General features: G+C 39.5%; 1 protein-coding gene across 3 annotated transcripts; it reads left to right on the plus strand.

The window, feature by feature from the left end:
* The first annotated feature begins 4,203 nt into the window (after positions 1-4,203).
* Positions 4,204-18,284, plus strand: GLT8D2 (glycosyltransferase 8 domain containing 2). Of its 3 annotated transcripts, XM_059816875.1 has the most exons (10): positions 4,204-4,244; positions 5,695-5,790; positions 6,864-6,866; positions 6,982-7,165; positions 8,778-8,895; positions 10,929-11,013; positions 14,522-14,634; positions 15,237-15,403; positions 17,060-17,172; positions 17,986-18,284. In XM_059816875.1, exons 1-10 carry the CDS (start codon positions 4,226-4,228, stop codon positions 18,156-18,158), a joined length of 1,071 nt encoding a protein of 356 aa, XP_059672858.1. In that variant the 5' UTR covers positions 4,204-4,225; the 3' UTR covers positions 18,159-18,284. The 3 variants fall into 3 exon arrangements, with proteins under 3 accessions (XP_059672858.1, XP_009819121.1, XP_059672859.1); XM_009820819.2 differs by lacking the exon at positions 6,864-6,866 and having other exon boundaries at positions 6,997-7,165; XM_059816876.1 differs by lacking the exons at positions 4,204-4,244; positions 5,695-5,790 and having other exon boundaries at positions 6,829-6,869; positions 6,997-7,165.
* The last annotated feature ends 244 nt before the right edge of the window (positions 18,285-18,528 follow it).

Genomic DNA, 18,528 nt, shown 5'->3' on the forward strand with positions numbered 1-18,528 from the left:
CTTACCGCCACTCCCACAATGCACCGCGCGGCCGGGGCAGGCCGGCGGGGGAAGGGGGAGCGGCGGGTGGTGGCGGGGTGCCGCCGCGGGCCACGTGATGGCGGCGGGGCGGGCGCCTGGTGGTGTCGGTTACCCTCCCCTGAGGAGAAGCTCGACCCCCGGTCTCCTTTACGCGGCGGCCGGGGGTGGCGGCGATCGCCTGCTGGGCGCTGGCCTGCTCCTCCTCGGTGAAGGGGCCCGGCGGAGAGGCGCAGCGAGGGAGCCGCGTCTTGTGCCCGGCCAGGGCGGGGACTTGGAGGCCGCCGTTTCCGCGGTCCCAGGCGCACCCCCTGGGCTGTGCCACAGGCGTCTCTCCGCACGGCTCCCTCCCCGCCAGGAGCCCCCGGTCTCGGCCTTGCTTCGGCGGGAGTCCTGTCAGGGGCGCCTGGGGGAGGCAAGCCTGCCTGCATCGCCTCCCGGCTGTGGGGGGCTGCTGCCCGCCGCCCCGGCCTGCTGGGGTGCTCGGGTGACCACGTTTGCTGCTCGAATGTGGTGTGTGATTTTAGCGTAGGGCACCCAGCTCTGCGTTCCAACTCTCAGAAATGTGTAGCAGATTTTTTTTTTTTTTTAAGTTGCTAGTGGTAGGCGAGGCAGGCTGCCTGTGAGGTGTGCATCTGAGAAAGAAATGAGTTGGCGTTTAAACACTGAAGGTTGAGATTATAAACCAGGGTTTCAGTTCTACAGTTAACAGCGGATGATCTGAGTAAACCTGAAGATCTCGTTCTGCAGGACAGAAGTTGCTCTCTTTCCTGTGTGAGGGGGGTGTTAAGTGAGACTGTAACACGTGAGGCTGAGGGAAATGCAGAGAAGGTGCTGCTGGCTTGCTGGTAATCCTGGTTCCTGCCAGGTGAAGCAGATGGTCCCAATGCTGCAGGTTTATACAGCTGTGTGCATCTTAGATCTGTTTTGGATGCACATAGGAATGGAAGGGAGATGAACAAAACACGGGTGGGTTTTCATGAACATGAGCTTAATACAGCTTAAAAAAAAATACTCCAGTACAGGAAAAAATAGTAATCATTGTGGCCATTTACATGAAGTGCATAAATATGTATAGCTCTTCATTTATTTTTCCTTCAAGCAGCTCTGCAAAAGAGAGATTTCTATACAAAATCAGACACAGTTTTGGCGTGTTTGAGACATACAGTTGAAAACCCACATTTTCAGTTCTTGCAAATTGAACAACAATCTTCATTCAAAACACTTCATGATTTTTAAAACCTTGGCTGAATACTCATAAATTTTGCACTGCATCATGCTAAAAATATGAAAAATAGTTTAGAATTGAAGATTATTATTGTTATTCCTTTCAGTACTCGTGAAAGTCTTGTGATAAAACAGTGTTTTATCATATAGAAGGGAGGCTCCTAGAAGGGAGGGAGAGAATTTGAATAAAAGAAGTGATGTAGAAATAAAGCTGCAAAAGTGTTCCAGAAGAGCTTAGAAGGCAGAGTATCAACATGTGCTGGTTACCTTGATCTAAGGTCCCTTTGAATCCAAACCAAACCTGTGGATTCAGATTCTTTAACTGCTCAAAGATTTGGAAACGAGATGATTCAAGTCAAAATGCATGTTCAGAGTTGAATTTTGCAAGTTTCCCTTAGCTTTCAGTGCGCATGAACCTGCAAACATGCATTGGAAAAACTTTGGCTTTCAGTTTGACTTTGGCATATTGTTGTTTGGCTCTTGCACCCTAGTTATCTGTTCACGTTTACTGTAAATAACGACTAGAAATCTAACCTGCAACTAGACTGTTGAAGTAACTTCTGAAAGGGTTTGTTTCCTTCTCTTTCCCCCACCCCCTTAAGACTTTTTGTCTTATGGGATTTGTTTGCAATCTGCTAGCTGAAACTCTGAGGCAATTTTGCCAGATCTAGGGCTGCATCATCGTCCTGCACATCTGGAAGTGGTTTACGGGCTCTCATTCCTTCAGTGCAGCGTCTGGACTCTGTGCTGTTCCTCAGCAGCAGAGAAAGAAAAGAAAACCAGCACAACTCCAAAGTAAACTTTGAAGAGTTTGAAAAAGGAATTGAATCTTAAAACTCAGACTGTGCCGTGTAAGGCCCTTGCGTGGGGGACTTCAAAGGAGGATGATGGTCAAGGAAGCTTTGGCAAGAGTGCTTACAGCTGTGGGTTATCTAGGATCCAAGTAAATAGCTCTACAGCTCTTCAGGAGAGAGGAGTCCTGAATACTGTGCTGCTTTGAAGAGGTAAAAAGACTAATTAAGCAGGAAATATCTGAGCAGTAATGTCACTGTTTCTGAGCTTTTCCTTCTGCAGCCCCTCATTTTGCTACAGGATTTGGCAACTGAATTAGGGACTGCCAGGTTCCAGGAACTAATGTCTACAGTCAGGAAAAATTGAGTAAATATTTGCAGGGGAACAAATATTCCTCTCTTTCCTTAAAAATCAGTGGGTAATCAATCTGAGTTTCTGAGGCTTAGGAATGCTGTAGTTTTAGAAGTCAAACTTGTGTGAGAGTCTGAGTTTGGATTTTAAAGTTTAAAATGTGGTTCAGTTTATGTTGATTTAATAATTTCTGACGATACCATGAAGCTCTGGCTATCCAACATTCATCTTGCATTGATCATTAGTATTGTTTGTGTCTGTTGTTACAAATGTTAATTAAAAGATAGTAGTCAGCTCTATGGAAATCAGTGAAAGATTGTAGCTAAAGTGGAGTTAGAAAGTTACTCTAAGAGTGTAGGGGGTTCTGTTGTCTCTCTGCTTACCTAAATGAGTAAACTTTTTAAATGGATAAAAAGACAATACTTGTGTGTAATGCATGAGAGAAGGGCTTTCTCAGCAGTGGGGTTTTTTTTTTGCCGATAAGCTTGATTTCCTTTCTGTCTAAATTAATGCCACATGAAGAGAGTGGGCTGCTGGAATGTAGATAAGTACTGCAGATGCAAAAGGATATTCAGAAATACTCCCCTCTCACTACGATTTAGTAATCTCTTGAGACCTAAATATATGCTAATATAAGTGGTTTGTAGACAAAGCCACATCTTAGCTTTTTTTATACTTTTGTTGTCATTTAACTTGGTAGTTGAAGTAGAGACTAATTTAGGATGCCGCCTGACCTTGAGCATTAACCAATGAGAGGCAGTCAGTTTTGTGACTCAGGATTCAAGAATGCTTGCTGTTCCGTCTGCCTTCTCAAGGAGTTGGAATAAACTTCACTTTTATGTGTGCATAGAAACTGTCATATATCCTCATCTATGCTGTAATGCGTCCATATCTGTATGTATGGAAACAGGAAAAATTGGTTTCTGTCCTATATGGAGCTACCATAGCATAAAGGTTAGATCACATAGTTGTAGTTCCCCTCCCTGCCCCAACTTCTGGTGGTTTTTTTTACTGTGGGTTTTTTGTTTTTTTTTTTTCTCCTTCATAAACAGTAGTTTTGGGTCCAGAATTCAAGTGAATGTTGTATTTGCTATAATCCTGTATTTTAGGGACTATGTTCTGTCCTCTCAGGCATAAAGTCATGGCCACTCTTGGGCCTGGTTTACAAGTACAATTTTAGGGAAGGCCATCTCATTTTCTTCAGCATCACAAATAATATGCTTAAATACAAGCCACATTGCACAAACTCCCCCTTACTGTTAATGGAAGGATACTGCTGTTAGAAAATATTTTCACTATTGCTCTGAAATTTTCTGATAGTCTGAAATGTCTTTCAGGCATTTAGCTAAATGATTCCCATATGTTAGCATAAGATTTTAGCATAAGATTCCCATATGTTTGGGAACCTACTTCAGCAACAGATTAGTATTTGTGACTGTTACTATGTTTTAGGTGAGATCAGAGATAAATGTAAATGTATTTACAAATTGCATTAGTGGGTGTTTTAATACTTCTTTGCACATTACTTTAAAATGTGTTAAAAAAATCTTAGGTATTACTGATGTAGGTGATTGGATGGAATTTATTAAAATGCTGTTCTTTTCAACCTCTAATAGCTTAAATTAAATTATGTAATAGTTCTAGCCCAGAATATCAGTTATTTTCCCAAAAAAGTTATTTACAAAGATAGAGTTCAGTTTTACTTTTACCAGGTCAACAGTAAAATTTGATGATGAACCTTGTCCCTGAAATAACTAACTGTTATTCACTGCTGGTATTAATGATTTTTCTCTTTTTTTATTTTACCACAGATCAGAGCTCTCATCCAACAGAACACATGGCTCTTTTAAAGAAAAGTAAGAGAGATTAAAAACATTTGAAATACATATTTTTAAAAGAGGATAGAAATGTCAAATGCAATTTCTCACGCAACTGTTGTCACAGTTGCATGCAAATTTATAGTTCTAGTTTTGCTAAATTATACTTAAATTTAAGCATACAGATAAGCCTTTTCCTGTTAACTAAGTCAGATAAGTACAACCATAAATCCCATTAATTTAAAATTACTCACTACTTTACTGCATGAGACTTGGGGGTCTGGAATTTCCCACTAAGAGTGCAGGTAGCTGCTGGTTTCATGTCGGTTGTGCCTAGAGCACTGAACCTGGCTTTTTTACAGAACTCTGCACATTACTGCTGTTCATACTTGCAATTGAGGTGTGGCCCCAAGAAATTTGGGGTTCTCATCAGCTGTCAGGGTCAGTGACTGAAAATGGACTGGTGTACGCACGCCTTCAGTTATGCATCCAAAACTTCTCTGAAGTCAATGGGCTGTTTCCTCAGCTTGTTTAAATTAGTGCAGGTTTGGTGATGTATGTTTACCAATTTCAATTTATTCTCATGGCCAGTTCTGGCCAGTTGGCCCTTTTGATTGAAATAGTTCAAAACTTTGTTCCCCTTGCTCTTTTGTACACCTTAAATACCTTTTATGGTGGTGCAAAAGTAACAAAGTAGTCCGATACAAAGAACTCCCATCATCAAAGTCATTGTTGATGATGGCAATGTATTCCTTCCCTGTTGTACTCAGGGAACTGTCCTGGTACCTGCTCATGTTTGGTTTATGTTGAATAACTTAAACATGTACAAGACAGTCTGGTAGGAACTGCAAATCAGAATATACAGTAAGGTCTTTGCTGTTGCATGCTTTGTTTCGATTTTACTAATTAAAGTAACTGTGTCAAAATATTTATGTATTTTCAAATATTTTGGAACAATTCTTGTTTCAGTAGCGTGCTGGGTTTGTTTTTCTAGTATTTTTAGAGTTTTGCTCAAATACACCTTGAAGATCTGTATTGAATTTGAAAAACATTTCTCCTGTGTTTAAAGTTTTATCAGGGAAGTGTGAGAGAAGGAAAGGGCTAGGTAAAAGTAATTAACTCATGAAGTCCTGTGATGATAAACAGACAAGAAACTAGCCAAGAAAAGAAAGTTCCAGGCTCCTGGTGAAATTCAGAAACATGTGAATTTCCTAGTATGGATAACCCATATGTATTGGGAGATTAATGATTTAGTGAGCAAATTATCCATGAAAATCAGATAGTTGGAGATTGTTGTAACAGGGGAGAGATACTATTATGTTTTTAACATAATAATTTTAGCTTGATCAAATAGCAAAAGAAAGGAGAATTTGATTAAGTAAATACAGGTTATGATACATACTGGTTAAAAATTGGATTTTTTTTAAAAAAAGTACTTGGTCAATTAGCTGTTATATTGATTGTTAACGCATTCTCCCTATTGTTTCAGTTAACCAGATCTTACTGTTACTTCTTGTCTTAACTGTGTGTGCCATTCTGTATAACAAAGTTCACCAAGTGCCATCTGCATTAAAGAATGAAACAGGTAAATTACTTGTACTTCTGTTTCATTTATGTTCTTGTTTTATATTCCTTATCTCTTCATTTGAACAGTGCTTTTTGTCTTACTGAATCCTGTTTGCCTTGCAGTAGATGAGATACTCACACTGTTGCATATGGTCTGAGATGTGGAATTTTTTACTTCTGAATTACTTGAATAAAATAGTAGGAGATTGATAGTAATGTCTAAGAATTGTCATTCTGATTCAAATTTTTATCCAGATGTCACTGATGTAGATGGAAGCTGGAGTATATCCTTATTTGTGCTGAACAGTGTTGGAGTTGTCAATAGATAATAAACTTTTATCATAACTTGCCCCTTTGGGAATGTGCTTGGCCTACCTATTAATTTCAGATAGGTCATCAAATCTTGACATAATTTACAGCAGAAGTTTTTGCTGGAATTTTTATAGTGACAGAAAGCTGCTTGAGTTGATACAGTTGGACTGGTATTAAATGTTTATACTAATAGCTTATTCACTGTTCCCAAGATAAAAAAACTCTGTTTTGGTATAAACCACTCTTTTTCCAGTATATTTTTGTTGGGGCTGTTTTGAGTTTAATGGTTATGTTTTAACCAGTATAAATATATCCATATGAGTTTTGTAAGTTAATCAGTGCTAGGGATAAAAATCTTTCTTAGTAGTAATGTGAACTGATTTAGTATTGTTTAGGTTTTTTTTCCTTTTATCATTAGTAACTTCCTGCTGGTACAAAATTTTGCACTCTTGCTTTCTAGCATGCTTCCCAAAGAAGTGAAGCTCATGCAATTGCACCATCTCTTCCACTTACCTCTTTGATAATTTTGGAGCCTGTTGTTCAATATCTACTAAATATAACTGAGAAGTAGAAGTCTCAAAGGTATTCAAACTTCTTCAGGTTTCATGTGAATAAGCAGCTACATGGAGGACAGGCTGAATTGTGCCCCTGCTGAGTAGAAGATGCCGAGAACTCTCATATATTCTGTTTGGAGGCATCCAACAGTCCAGTCAACCTGCATGTAGTTCTGGATTAGTGACAGCTCATGCTGTGTGCCTTGCCAGATGCGGATGTGTATAGTATGTGGTAAGGAAATGAGGTGATTGTGATATGATTCCACTGCTTATGAACTACATACTCATTCCTATGACCCAGATCTGATACAAGAAGATTCCTAATTTTCTATTGTAATGCATAGTTTTGTTTCTCATAGTTGATTTGGAGAGTCCTGAGGAAATAGAAGAAGAAATCCCAGTCGTAATCTGCGCTGCTGCGGGTAGAATGGGTGCAGCTATAGCAGCAATCAGTAGCATCTGCAGCAACACAGAGGCTAATGTTTTGTTCTACATAGTTGGGCTGAAGACTACCATCCCGCATATTCGGTATATACCAGCCTTATTTTGTTTTATGCTGTAGTTAGGGCCAGGTGGTTGTTCTCCTTATCTTGGGCATAGACTTTGGAGGGCTTTTCAGGGAAATGTTTCTCCCTTTTATTTAAGTAGTGCTATTGGCAGCAGTCCCTAGGGTTCTCTACGTGTAGGAAAAAGAACCATTTTGCCCTACACAAGGCACTGACTGGTTTAAAGGGGTGTGAAATAGCCAGACCATGCCCATACCTGTGCCTCTCTCTGCCTGACGTAGATCAGCTGCAGAAGAGCATAGTAAGGTAAGTATATAGGTGCCCACTTGTCACAATCCCACTTTGTGGCACTGCACTTACCTCTCATCTGGCGCTGTGTCTTAAGCTTCAGTGTAGAAAAACTTGCTGTTTAAAGCTAATTGCAAGTAAGAGGGTGTGTTAAAGGTTATAAACAGAGGCCCAAAGAAGCTTGTAATGAAAGCATATTTGGGTGTTGAAATTTGCAAACACTGTCTAAAAGAGGGGGAAGGTGTGAACCAAAATTAAAGCTGATTTCTTAGCAGCTCTCACCTCTGGCTACTGCACTTCTGTGTATCCACAATTTGTGTCAAAGTGAAAAGATGTAATGAGTGGGGTTCCATAGGGAGTTTTTTCCCCATCCAGTTCATCAGTAACCTAGATGATAGAGTGGAGAATTTTCTTTATGTACCTGCAGTTGGCATGAAGCTGGAAAAGACAGCAGATATATTGAGGAACAGGACAAGGCAAATTAATCATGGTGAATTGGATAAATGAACTGTAAAATGTGATGAAATTCGGTAGAGGTAATGACAAGGTAATGTAGGTGGGAATAGCTGATTGTATTACCCCAGGGTGAAGCAGGAGTTCAGTGGCACTCATTTAGAAAACTACAGAATTATGACTGATAACTGACCATGCTGATTCAAAAAAAAAAAAGTATGCATCATAGTGGATACACATGTTGACATATATGACCACAGGAGATGTGAGGAGGCTTCTTCTGATCTTCCTGGCATTATTAATGCATCAGAAAAAGTGTGGTGTGTCGTTTTAGGTGCCTTCAGGAAGGATTTAGAAGAGAGGTCAGAGGAGAACAATAAGCAATGGTGTCAAGAAATCTGACAAAATAATGAAAAAATTAGCTTAGTCTAAAGGAAATATAGGTAGGAGGTGATTTGGCAGCCATCTTGAAGGACGTAAAACTGCATAAGGGAGAAAACTTATCTCTCCTTTAAAAGCACAGTAGATAGGATAAGAAAAAATGGTCTTTAACTATAGCAAGAAAGCCTAGAAGAAAGGATTTAATCCTAGTGATGGTGAAAGATGGATTGTTTGGGCAACATGTGAAGTCTCTGTTTTTGGCAGCAGTGGTACGGGTTTACTTTGTTGGGGTTTTTAGGTGTTTTTTGTTTTCTTTGATTTTTTTTTTTTTAAGAACAGATTAAACAAATGTCTATGTGCAATAGCTGTAGACATAAATGATTCTGTCTTGGGATAGAATAGCTTGAGTGAGCTTCCAAGGTCTCTTATTCTCCTATGAGTCTGTGAATTTAATACTGGAAGTACTTTCCACACACTCAATATTTCTTTTATCATTTCTTTTTTTATCACAGAAAATGGATTGAAAATTCTAAACTGAAAGAAATAAAATTTAAGGTTGTGGAATTCAATCCTATGGTACTAAAAGGAAAAATCAGACAAGATGCATCGCGCCCTGAGCTACTGCAGCCTGTGAGTAAATGAACACCGCATAACAAATTTTCAGGGGTTTTAATGCTTATTACAGGCTTTAAAATGTCCTAGATCTCTGTTCCGTTACACAGGGAGGGTGTAAGCCAGAGAAGCTGCATCAGGTCCAAATGCTAAGCACTCACTCAAGAAGGTAAAGTGCACTATAACAAGCTCCTTGCAACTTGTCTGCCTTGCTGGGACCTCATTATTTGGTGGCATAAACTTGGTAATTTGAATGTGTCATATCTTTAAGAATATATTCACAGTTTATTAGAGGGAACATCTAATAGTGCTCTTTATGCTTCCATGATGCTGAGTTGGCTGCATTCTGCTCATGTCCAGGGTTAATTCAGAGGCTAATGACTAATCTAAATATTACAGGCTGTCAGAAAAAGCAAATCAGATGTTAGAAATTATTAGGAAAGGAGTAAGGATCAAAATAGAGAACATCATTATGCCACAATACAAATCCATAGTTTTCCCTCACCCTAAATACTATGTGCAGTCTTCATCCCCTTATCTGAAAAAAGTGTAGCACCACTGGAAAATGTTCAAGTCTGTTCAGAATATTTATTCTTGCTGCCCTTCTCTGAGACTTTGACATTTCTAATACATGGAAAAGACTTCATGCGAGGAATCAGTGGATTAAAACTGTTCAGCCTGGAAATGTGACTTCTAGTGTGAAAATAGTAGAGGTCTACAGAAGTGAGCGGCATGGAAGACTGGGTGGGGGATGGTTGCCCACTGCTTCCTCCAATGCAAGAACTAACGGCCATTAGGTTTAATTAGTAGGAGTCACAGTCAGAACAAATAAGAAATGTTGCGTGTTTTTCATGCAGTGAGTACTGAACCTCTAGAATTCCTTGCTGAAAGGTCTTGTGAATATGAAAATTTACAGGGATTCAGTGAGGACTGACGTTTATATTTAGACAGATCGCATCTGGTTCAGGAAATCCCTTGAGCTGAAAATAGCTGAAAGCTAGGAGAATACTTGGAGCAACTTTTCTGTATGCTTGCTGTATTCTTATTTTTCACTGAGCATCTGTTTAGGACCACTCTGAAGGCAGGTGCTGGGTAAAATGGTCTGAATCAGTATAGTTGTTCTTATGTCCTCAGACCCCTTTTCCTCTGCTGTGTTCTTTGTTGCTATTGTAGAAGTTGTTATCCCACATCTGTTCCATCAGTCAAGTCATTCCTATAGAGTGGAATGATGACACTATTAAAATTGAAGTGCTTTGTATGATGTATGCTGTAAAAATGCATTAGGAAGAGCATTGCCAGCAGGTCCAGGAAGGTGATCCTTCCTCTTTACTCAGCACTTGTGAGGCTGCATCTGGAGTATTGTGTCCAGTTCTGAGCTCCCCAGTACAAGAAAGATATGGACTTAGTGGGGCAAGTCCAACACAGGACTGCAAAGATGATTAAGGGACTGGAGCATCTTTTATATAAGGACAGGTTGAGAGAGTTGGGGCTGTTCAGATTGGGGAAGAGAAGGCTCAAGAGGATCTTATCAATGTGTATAAATACCCAAGGGAAGGGACAAGAGGCAATGAGTGCAAATTAAAATACATGAAATTTTCTCTGGGCAAAAGAAAAAACTTTTTTTTTTTTTTTGGTGGTGAGGGTGGTCAAACACTGGAGCAAGTTGCCCGGAGAGGCTGTTGAGTCTCCATCTGTGGAGATATTCAAAACGCAACTTGGCATGGTCCCTGGCAGCCTGCTTGGGTAGACCCTGCTTGAGAAGAGGGGTAGGACAAGATGATCTCAAAAGGCCCCTTCCAACCTAAATGATTCTGTGAAGAAGCAACTGTTTTGGGCTGCTTGGTTAGGGCCATAGTAAATAAAATAGGGACAAATAATAATAATAATGGATTCAAGATACTAGTAAAGCTGGAGGGGAGAAAGCAAATGATCACTGGCTAGTGCTCAATGAAGAGAGAAATTAAAACTGGTTGTTAATAGAGACAGAAGCATGAGACTACAACATTAAACAGCTTTACCATTTAGTCTTTACTTTTTTTTCTGTTTAATAGCTCAACTTCGTTCGATTTTATCTTCCTTTGCTTATCCAGAAACATGAGAAAGTAATATATTTGGATGATGATATCATTGTTCAAGGTAAGCTGTCATCCAAAAAGCAGTTTCTAGCAGAATTAAAATCAAAGTTATTGCAGCTTTTACAGTTGTTTGGAAATATGAGATATAATGGAAACTGAGGCAGCTGCTAGCAGTATTGCACTCATGGAAATTACAGATAATCTGTTTGTTTACTTAAAGGAAAGTCTGAAGATTGACTTCTCTCCATGTATCTTTTGAATAGTTGATTTTGATCAAAATTGTATGTATGGGTTTCAGCAATTGACGAGATTCAATTAAAATGAAAGATATAATGGATTTCACTTAGGTGCTACAGTATTTGTTGTTAAATATGTGACATGCATTTCCTGCTAGTATTTGAAATACCACAAACGCTACCAGTTCCTTATCCAGAATGGCTGTTCTTGAGGGCAAGAGGGATTTACTCAAATAAGACGTTTAAAATTCCAAACACTCCAAATATGATTTTAAGCATCTTCAGCTTAGAATCCATACCAATTTGCAGAATCATGATCAAAGATTTCAGAGTTCCTAGACAAATGGGAGCAGTTAGAAGACATTCAAATCCCGAAAAAACTTTTTTTTCTTCATACAAAGGAATCTATTTAGAGGAACAATTATTTTTTTAAAGATTAATTTATAGGTTTTTTCTCTTTCCCAGTATATTTTGGTTTTCTCTGTAGAGTTGTTGTCCTCCCTTGTTTTATTGTTTTGTTTCCTTGTTATTTTATAACATTTTTTAATGTGTTGTGGTTTAACCCTGATGGGCAGCTAAGCACCACACAGCCGCCCACTCGCTTCCCCCCCATCCCCACCTCCAGTGGGATGGGGGAAGAGGAAAGGAAGAATAAAAGCAAGAAAACTTGAGGGTCAAGATAAAACAAACAAACAATTGTTTAATAAGTGAAGGATAAGCGGAAGAAGAGAGAAGAAAGCAAAACAAGTGATGTAAAGGCAATCACTCACCACCTCTGGCGGGTAGACTGATGCCCAGCCAGTTTCCGAGCAAAAGCTGGCTAACCCCCCCCCAAGACCCCCTCTTTCCCCTTTTATTGCTGACCATGACATTATATGGCATGGAATATCTCTTTGGTCAGTTTGGGTCATCTGCCCAGTTGAGTCCCTGAGGGGCGGGGCAGAGTGAGAAACAGAGAAGGCCTTGATGCTGTGCAAACACTGTTCAGCAAAAGCTACAACATCAGTGTGCTGTCAGTATTTGGTCAAAAATCTAAACCACAGCACCACATGAGCTGCTATGACAAAAATTAACTCTACCCTAGCCAGGCCCAGTACACAGGGACAACAAAACCTTTTTACCTATCCTTGTTAAACATTAAAGGGATGTTCCAATGAAGATTTTCTTTGGAAAGGACTGAGTATAATTATAATAAACTTTTTGGCCTAAATTTATCTTTGCTGTAAGAACATTAAGATCAGTGAATTTACACATGACAAAAGTATAATTTTATTCTCCACTGCTGCTCTGCACCTTTCTATAGTTTTGTCTCTTTAGTGGCAGATTTCAGAACATCTGCACTTAAAGGGGCCACTATTAGCTGCTTTATAAAATATAATTAATCTGCTCTGCCTGTCTCATTTTAATTTGCAGTAGACTTCATATTACAGTTTCTTCAACATGTGTGTTTCCAGTGGTTATCTCTGCTTTTTGGTTTTGTTGTTCTGCCTGTCATCGATGGGCAATGGCAATATTTAATTCTTGAAAGGCTCTTAATGTCTTCATTTACACCCCAGTTTCATGAGGACTTCAAGCTGAGCCCACCATTTCCCCTGTATCCCTCCTTGCACCTGCGCAGGCGTTCACCAGAAATGTGATTACTTTCAGCCTGAGTTAGTTCCCTGGTAGGAGTCAAGGCAGTGTGGCTAGGACAAGGGGAGAGGGTAGGGCTTTCTCTTTCATTAGGGGTGTCACCTTATGTCAGCTGATAATGTTTCTGGAGCCACAGGATGAAGGTGCAGTTTCACATTACAGCTCATGGTAGGCTGCTGCTGACTGAGTGGCCTCTCCTGTCCCTAGGCAGCTCCTGTTACTTGTGTCATATCTGTGGTTGTGCAGCTGCAGAATAATCTGATTCAGCTGGTTGACCTGGCAGAAGACTAGCCATACAAAAAAAGCCCCAAACCAAACCTTTTTGTCCTTTTTTTTCTTCTTTTTTTTTTTCTTTGCTTCAGCCAGCCTATCTTACTTACCCTTGGGCCATGCAATCATAAGGCCCAGAAGAGGGGAATAGAGAGAGACATGTGGGAGTGAGACAGAGGGAGGGAGCCTTTTCTGGCAGCTGCTCCCCATGTCTTAGCTGTAATGTGAGACTGTGCTCTCTGTCAGATGTCTCTGGAATGGGAGTGAATGAGACTTCTGGCAGGGTAAATAAAGAGTGAATGGGGTTTTCGGGGTTTAACTTTGGGATTATTTATTTGTTGGTCATTGCTTTCTGCAAAGCAGTAAGAATTAAACACACTGAACTTGAGGTGTCAGCCCAGAATTGTTTGGCTTGATTTTTTTTTTTTTTTCTTTTTCTGCTTTTCTCTTGAAGCTATTTAGAATCCTGAGAAAATACTTTGTAAGGCATGTTGATCTTGAACAATCAAGTATCCCATTAATTCAAATTCTATTTCTTGGTAGGACATGAGTCCTAAACTAAGTTTTCCAACCAGCTGATGAATTCAGACAAATAATCTCTGCTTATTTCAGAAACAGTAGTTCCACTGTTTGCAGTATGGGGAATGTTTTCTGTTACTAGTCTTTTAATAAGCTCACCTCAGGCTACTGAGCCATACTTGGCCTTCCAAGATAATTCATCTTACCTGTGACTGACCCATGCCCAGCAGCAAAGCCGGTAGCTGTAGGGGGTTTGGATGCAGACTCACTTAATTGCTGTGGCAGCGCTGTGCTTCCCATCTGCCCTGAAACTGTTCTGGTATATCATGGGTACTTGCTAGTCAGAGGATGAGTGAGATGCCATACGTTACATTATTTCCCTCTGTCAGGAAGGAGTTGGGTGGTCTGTGAAGCCAGCAGGGATGGTCAAGTGTGACAGGCACATTTCAGTGCTGGGAATCCAGGTATCTTGCGAGGAGGTATAAACACAACAGCAAGAAAAACCTGATCTGTGCATGAGATTGAAGTGGCACTTTTGAGGGACTGAAAACATTCAGAAAAATTGCCTATGCCCTCCCTCTCCAAAGGCAAGCTGTATGAATGCATAACTTTGTAACCAGGCTTCTTCACAGTGTAATCAGCTTCTGCTGTGGCTGATTTTGGACATTCAGACCAGAATATGGATGTGTTGAACACTGATGATAATATCTAAAGACAGACCTTAGACATACAGGTACAGGACTCAAATTTGAAAATTGTCCCATATTACAAAATTCAGCCTTTGTTTATATCTGGGCTATCCCCTAAAATTGGTATGTTTGTCAGTAACATACATGAGAACGGAAGTTATCCTACCAACTCTGTAGCAGTGAAGTAGGTTTCTTCTTACGCTTTTGACCTTTCTGTAATCAGGTGACATCCAGGAACTGTACGATACTAAGTTAGCTCCTGGACATGCTGCAGCTTTTTCAGATGATTGCGATCTGCCTTCTACACATGAAATGGTTAGAAGTGTAGGGATGCAGGTAAGATGCTTTTTTACATTTTCCCCAAAGTGAAAATTATATTTTTATTTTTTTTGATAGTTTTGTAATAGTTTTACAGGTAATTAAGAACTACTTGTAGTAACTCTGTAATTCTATGCAGAGTTGTTTCCTGTAATAATTTAAATCTCTGTTGTTCTTTGGATTCTACTAAATTATGTTTGGTATTTTGCTATCACTAGATCATGAGCACTTATGGAACATCAAATGAAGACAGAATATATAATATTTGTATTAGTTAAATTTGGAGTGAAACTCAGGAAAACAGGTTTAAAGGCTATTTCCTGAGCTGAGTTCCCCAGAATTGTCAGTGAGTCCCTCTAGCATTACAAACATGTGGTGAGGGAAGAGCCTTATCAAACCCCCATGGAACAATACTGTGGAAAAAGTAATTCAGTAGCTGGAAGTGTCCGGCCTTTCAGCCTTGTGTCATATGGAAATCAAGACAGGTAACCATCATTTCGAAACTCAGCTTTGGGAGTGTGTATTTAGTCTGCATGTGAGTGGTAGAGAGATGCATTTACACTTATCTTTATAGAGATTCATGGGGATAAGCATACTTTTTTTTTTTTTTAATTTCTTAGAACACATACATGGGATTCCTGGACTACAGAAAGCAAGCGATTAGAGATCTTGGCATCAGCCCCAGCACCTGCTCCTTTAATCCCGGTGTAATTGTTGCTAACATGACTGAATGGAAACATCAACGAATTACAAAGCAGTTGGAAAAGTGGATGCAAAGAAATGTAGAGTATGTGTAGAAATCTAGCTTTGCACTTTACTTGTAATACTCAGTTTACAGTTTAATTTTCTGTTTAAAAGCTCTTAAAAGTTTTTTAACTCCAAGCAGTCTTTCTTTGAGATCTCATTAAGGAAAGTAACTCATGTTCCAGAATTTCCATCTGCTTAAGTTTGACCAATTGTGTACCAGGAAATTTTAGTCTCCTGTTTAATCACAAACCACACTTAATCCCGAGGGACACTGAGAACACATGTTTCTTGTTTTGGGTGACCCAAGCTCACTCAGGATCAAGCCACTTATGATCTTCCCTTCCTGAGGCTGGCTTAAAGAAGGAGTAAGTTTCCTTGTTGGTGTGGGGTCTCTCCTATTGTAATGTCAGCCAGACTGTAACTGGACACCACATTTCTCCAATACCAATAGAAAACACTCCTTTTTCTATAGATGAACGAAATTTTACATGAAAGGTATCTTTTTGGCATTGACCATGAATAAGTCATGACACAGTGAAACAATCACTATTCATTTTTTTATGTTAGTTCACTGTTAACCTGTATTTGCAAACTTGACATTTACTTTCTTTCTCTGCAAAGGGTTAAATTTAAATTTCGTAAGGCTAAATGAAACTGAATAGCTTGTGCTATTGGACTATGTCCATTACTTGTTAGTTTCAGAAATGAACAGAGGAGAGACACAAATGCTGAGCATGTGAAGGAACGAGAAGCCAAATGTCTTTCTCTTACTCTGCTTACGTACATATCCAGACAAGCTATTGCTGTGCTTTTTAAGAGTTTGAAAAAACTCCATGAATATTACTGCAAATTTCATCTACAAAGATGATTTTATACCTTAATAACACATTCATGTTCCTTTTAGCTGGATTTTGAAAAGACAGTGAAATAAATTGCTTGGCAATTGAAACACAGCTTTGAGGGAAGGTTATCAATTTTTTGTTCTGTGGCCTCTAAGGATCTCTCAGTACTTCCCAGGTTTCCTCCTTGTTGGGCTGGTGGGTGGCACAGTGTCCCACAGCTGTGGTGGCTTCGCCCATGTCAGTACTGTCAGCCAGTCAGTACTGGCTGGCCAGGCCTCAAACACACTGTGGCCAGACATCCGGCTGCTACCTCCTAATGCCTCTCCTTACAGTGATTTGGCTTTATCTAGCCCTGCATTTATCACAAAAATCATTGGAAACTGATACCCTTTAGATGTTAGTTTATACCAACTAGACTTCGGCAAATCTGAAGTTAATTTATGGGTCTAAAAGCTGGAGGGGGAAGGACAGAGGGAATGAAACACATGGAAACATGTACATTTTCTTAAGAAACCAGGCTAAATTATGTTTGATTCCTTTATGTTAACAGCTTTTTTCCTACTATAAACTTTGTCAACCTAGTAGACTACAGGTGGTGTGTAGAAGTAATTGGCTTCATGTTGGGTCTGACTCCCATTTTGCGTGGTAGCAATGATCTACTCAACAGGAATTGGAGTTGTAAATATAAGCAATTAACAGCATTAGGAAGGAGTATGCTGAAAACTGGTCTGTTCAAAATAATTTTGAATTTTGCCACAGTACTTACTTTTATTCTTCTGACTTTTGTACTAAAGACTCTTTGATTGAGGTTTTGAACATTTTCTGCATTTTCTTTTCTTTTTTCCCTTTTGCAGGGAAAACCTCTACAGCAGCACCCTTGGGGGAGGTGTGGCAACCTCTCCAATGCTGATTGTATTTCATGGAAAGTATTCCGCTATTAATCCTATGTGGCACATAAGGCATCTTGGTAAGTTTAACTTCCCACCGTTTGCAGTTGGAACTAAATGAAGTCAGTGGTTTGTAAGATTCCAATGTAGAACCTTACATTACTTTACCTCAATGCATTGCTTTATACCTCAGATGCACAGCATGTAATCCCTGCTTCCACCAATACTCATTAGTCCTGCTTTCTTCAGGGTAGGGCAGAATGTGGGAGTTCCCCACTGGTGTCATTATGCAAATATCTTAACAGGTCGAGCAAACAAAATAGTTGCATCCCCATAAAAAAAAAGCCCCAAACCCTAATAGTCATTAAATTGGATTAAAAAAGGAAGAAAACAAATACCAAAGACAAAGTTACATGTTTGAAGACCAGCTAACCTGTATTGTCATAAACTATGGAAAGAAGGTATGAAAAGATCTGAGTATAATGAGAGACTGAAAAAATCAGATACTCTTTTAGTAGGCACAGTGGAAGAAGATGGGATGTGCCTGGCAGCATTTGTGTATTCAGCATTCTGGAGGATGTAGTTACCTTTCACCTGGGAATGGTGAATTATCCTGGGAGAAAGACAATGGCTTAAAATGAATAGTAAAAGGAATTTTTTTTTAACCCCAGCTGTGCCAAGATGTTAAAAGTGTTGAGAGAGGAAACTTGCTGATGCAGGATTAGAGGCATGAAGCTGAAAAAAGCTACTCTACCATACTAGTTGTCTATTAACAGGTGAAAGAAACCATACTAACCAGACTTCTTAAAAAAACCCCTGAATTTACCTGTCTCTATAGTGTCTGCCATTATTAAAAACTGGGTTTTATTATTTTTTTTAATTTACCCATGCAGGTTGGAGTCCTGATACCCGTTACTCAGAGCATTTTCTTCAAGAAGCTAAATTACTGCATTGGAGTGGGAGGTACAAACCTTGGGACTATCCCAGTGTTCACACGGATCTCTGGGAAAAGTGGTTTATTCCTGACCCTTCAGGGAAGTTTAAGTTAACTCGTCCTGACAGCTGATACTGAAACCACTTAAATGCATCCATATGCTATGTTTTGCAGTGTGTAATAGTTTGAGAGGCAACACACTGTATAATTAACTGATTTTAGAAAACTAAGTATTTGTTAAATATATAAGTAAATGACCATCAGTTTTGTGTGCTTATTGCTGGAGGGGGAGGCTGCTGTGACAATTACACAGTTCAGAGTATCTTGACTTTCCTGTGAGTGAGGAAACAAGTTTACCTGACAATGAAGTATTTTCATTAAACATTTACAGAGGTGAAATTCAGTGCCAGACAGTGTGTTTTAATGTAAGGTATTTATAAATAAGACTCCAATGTCTGCTGATAGAAAAATCTACACAGGAAATACTTGCAGTATTATATAC

This window comes from Gavia stellata, chromosome 4, assembly GCF_030936135.1.
Source record: "Gavia stellata isolate bGavSte3 chromosome 4, bGavSte3.hap2, whole genome shotgun sequence".
In the NCBI taxonomy this organism is placed as follows: Eukaryota; Metazoa; Chordata; class Aves; order Gaviiformes; family Gaviidae; genus Gavia; species Gavia stellata.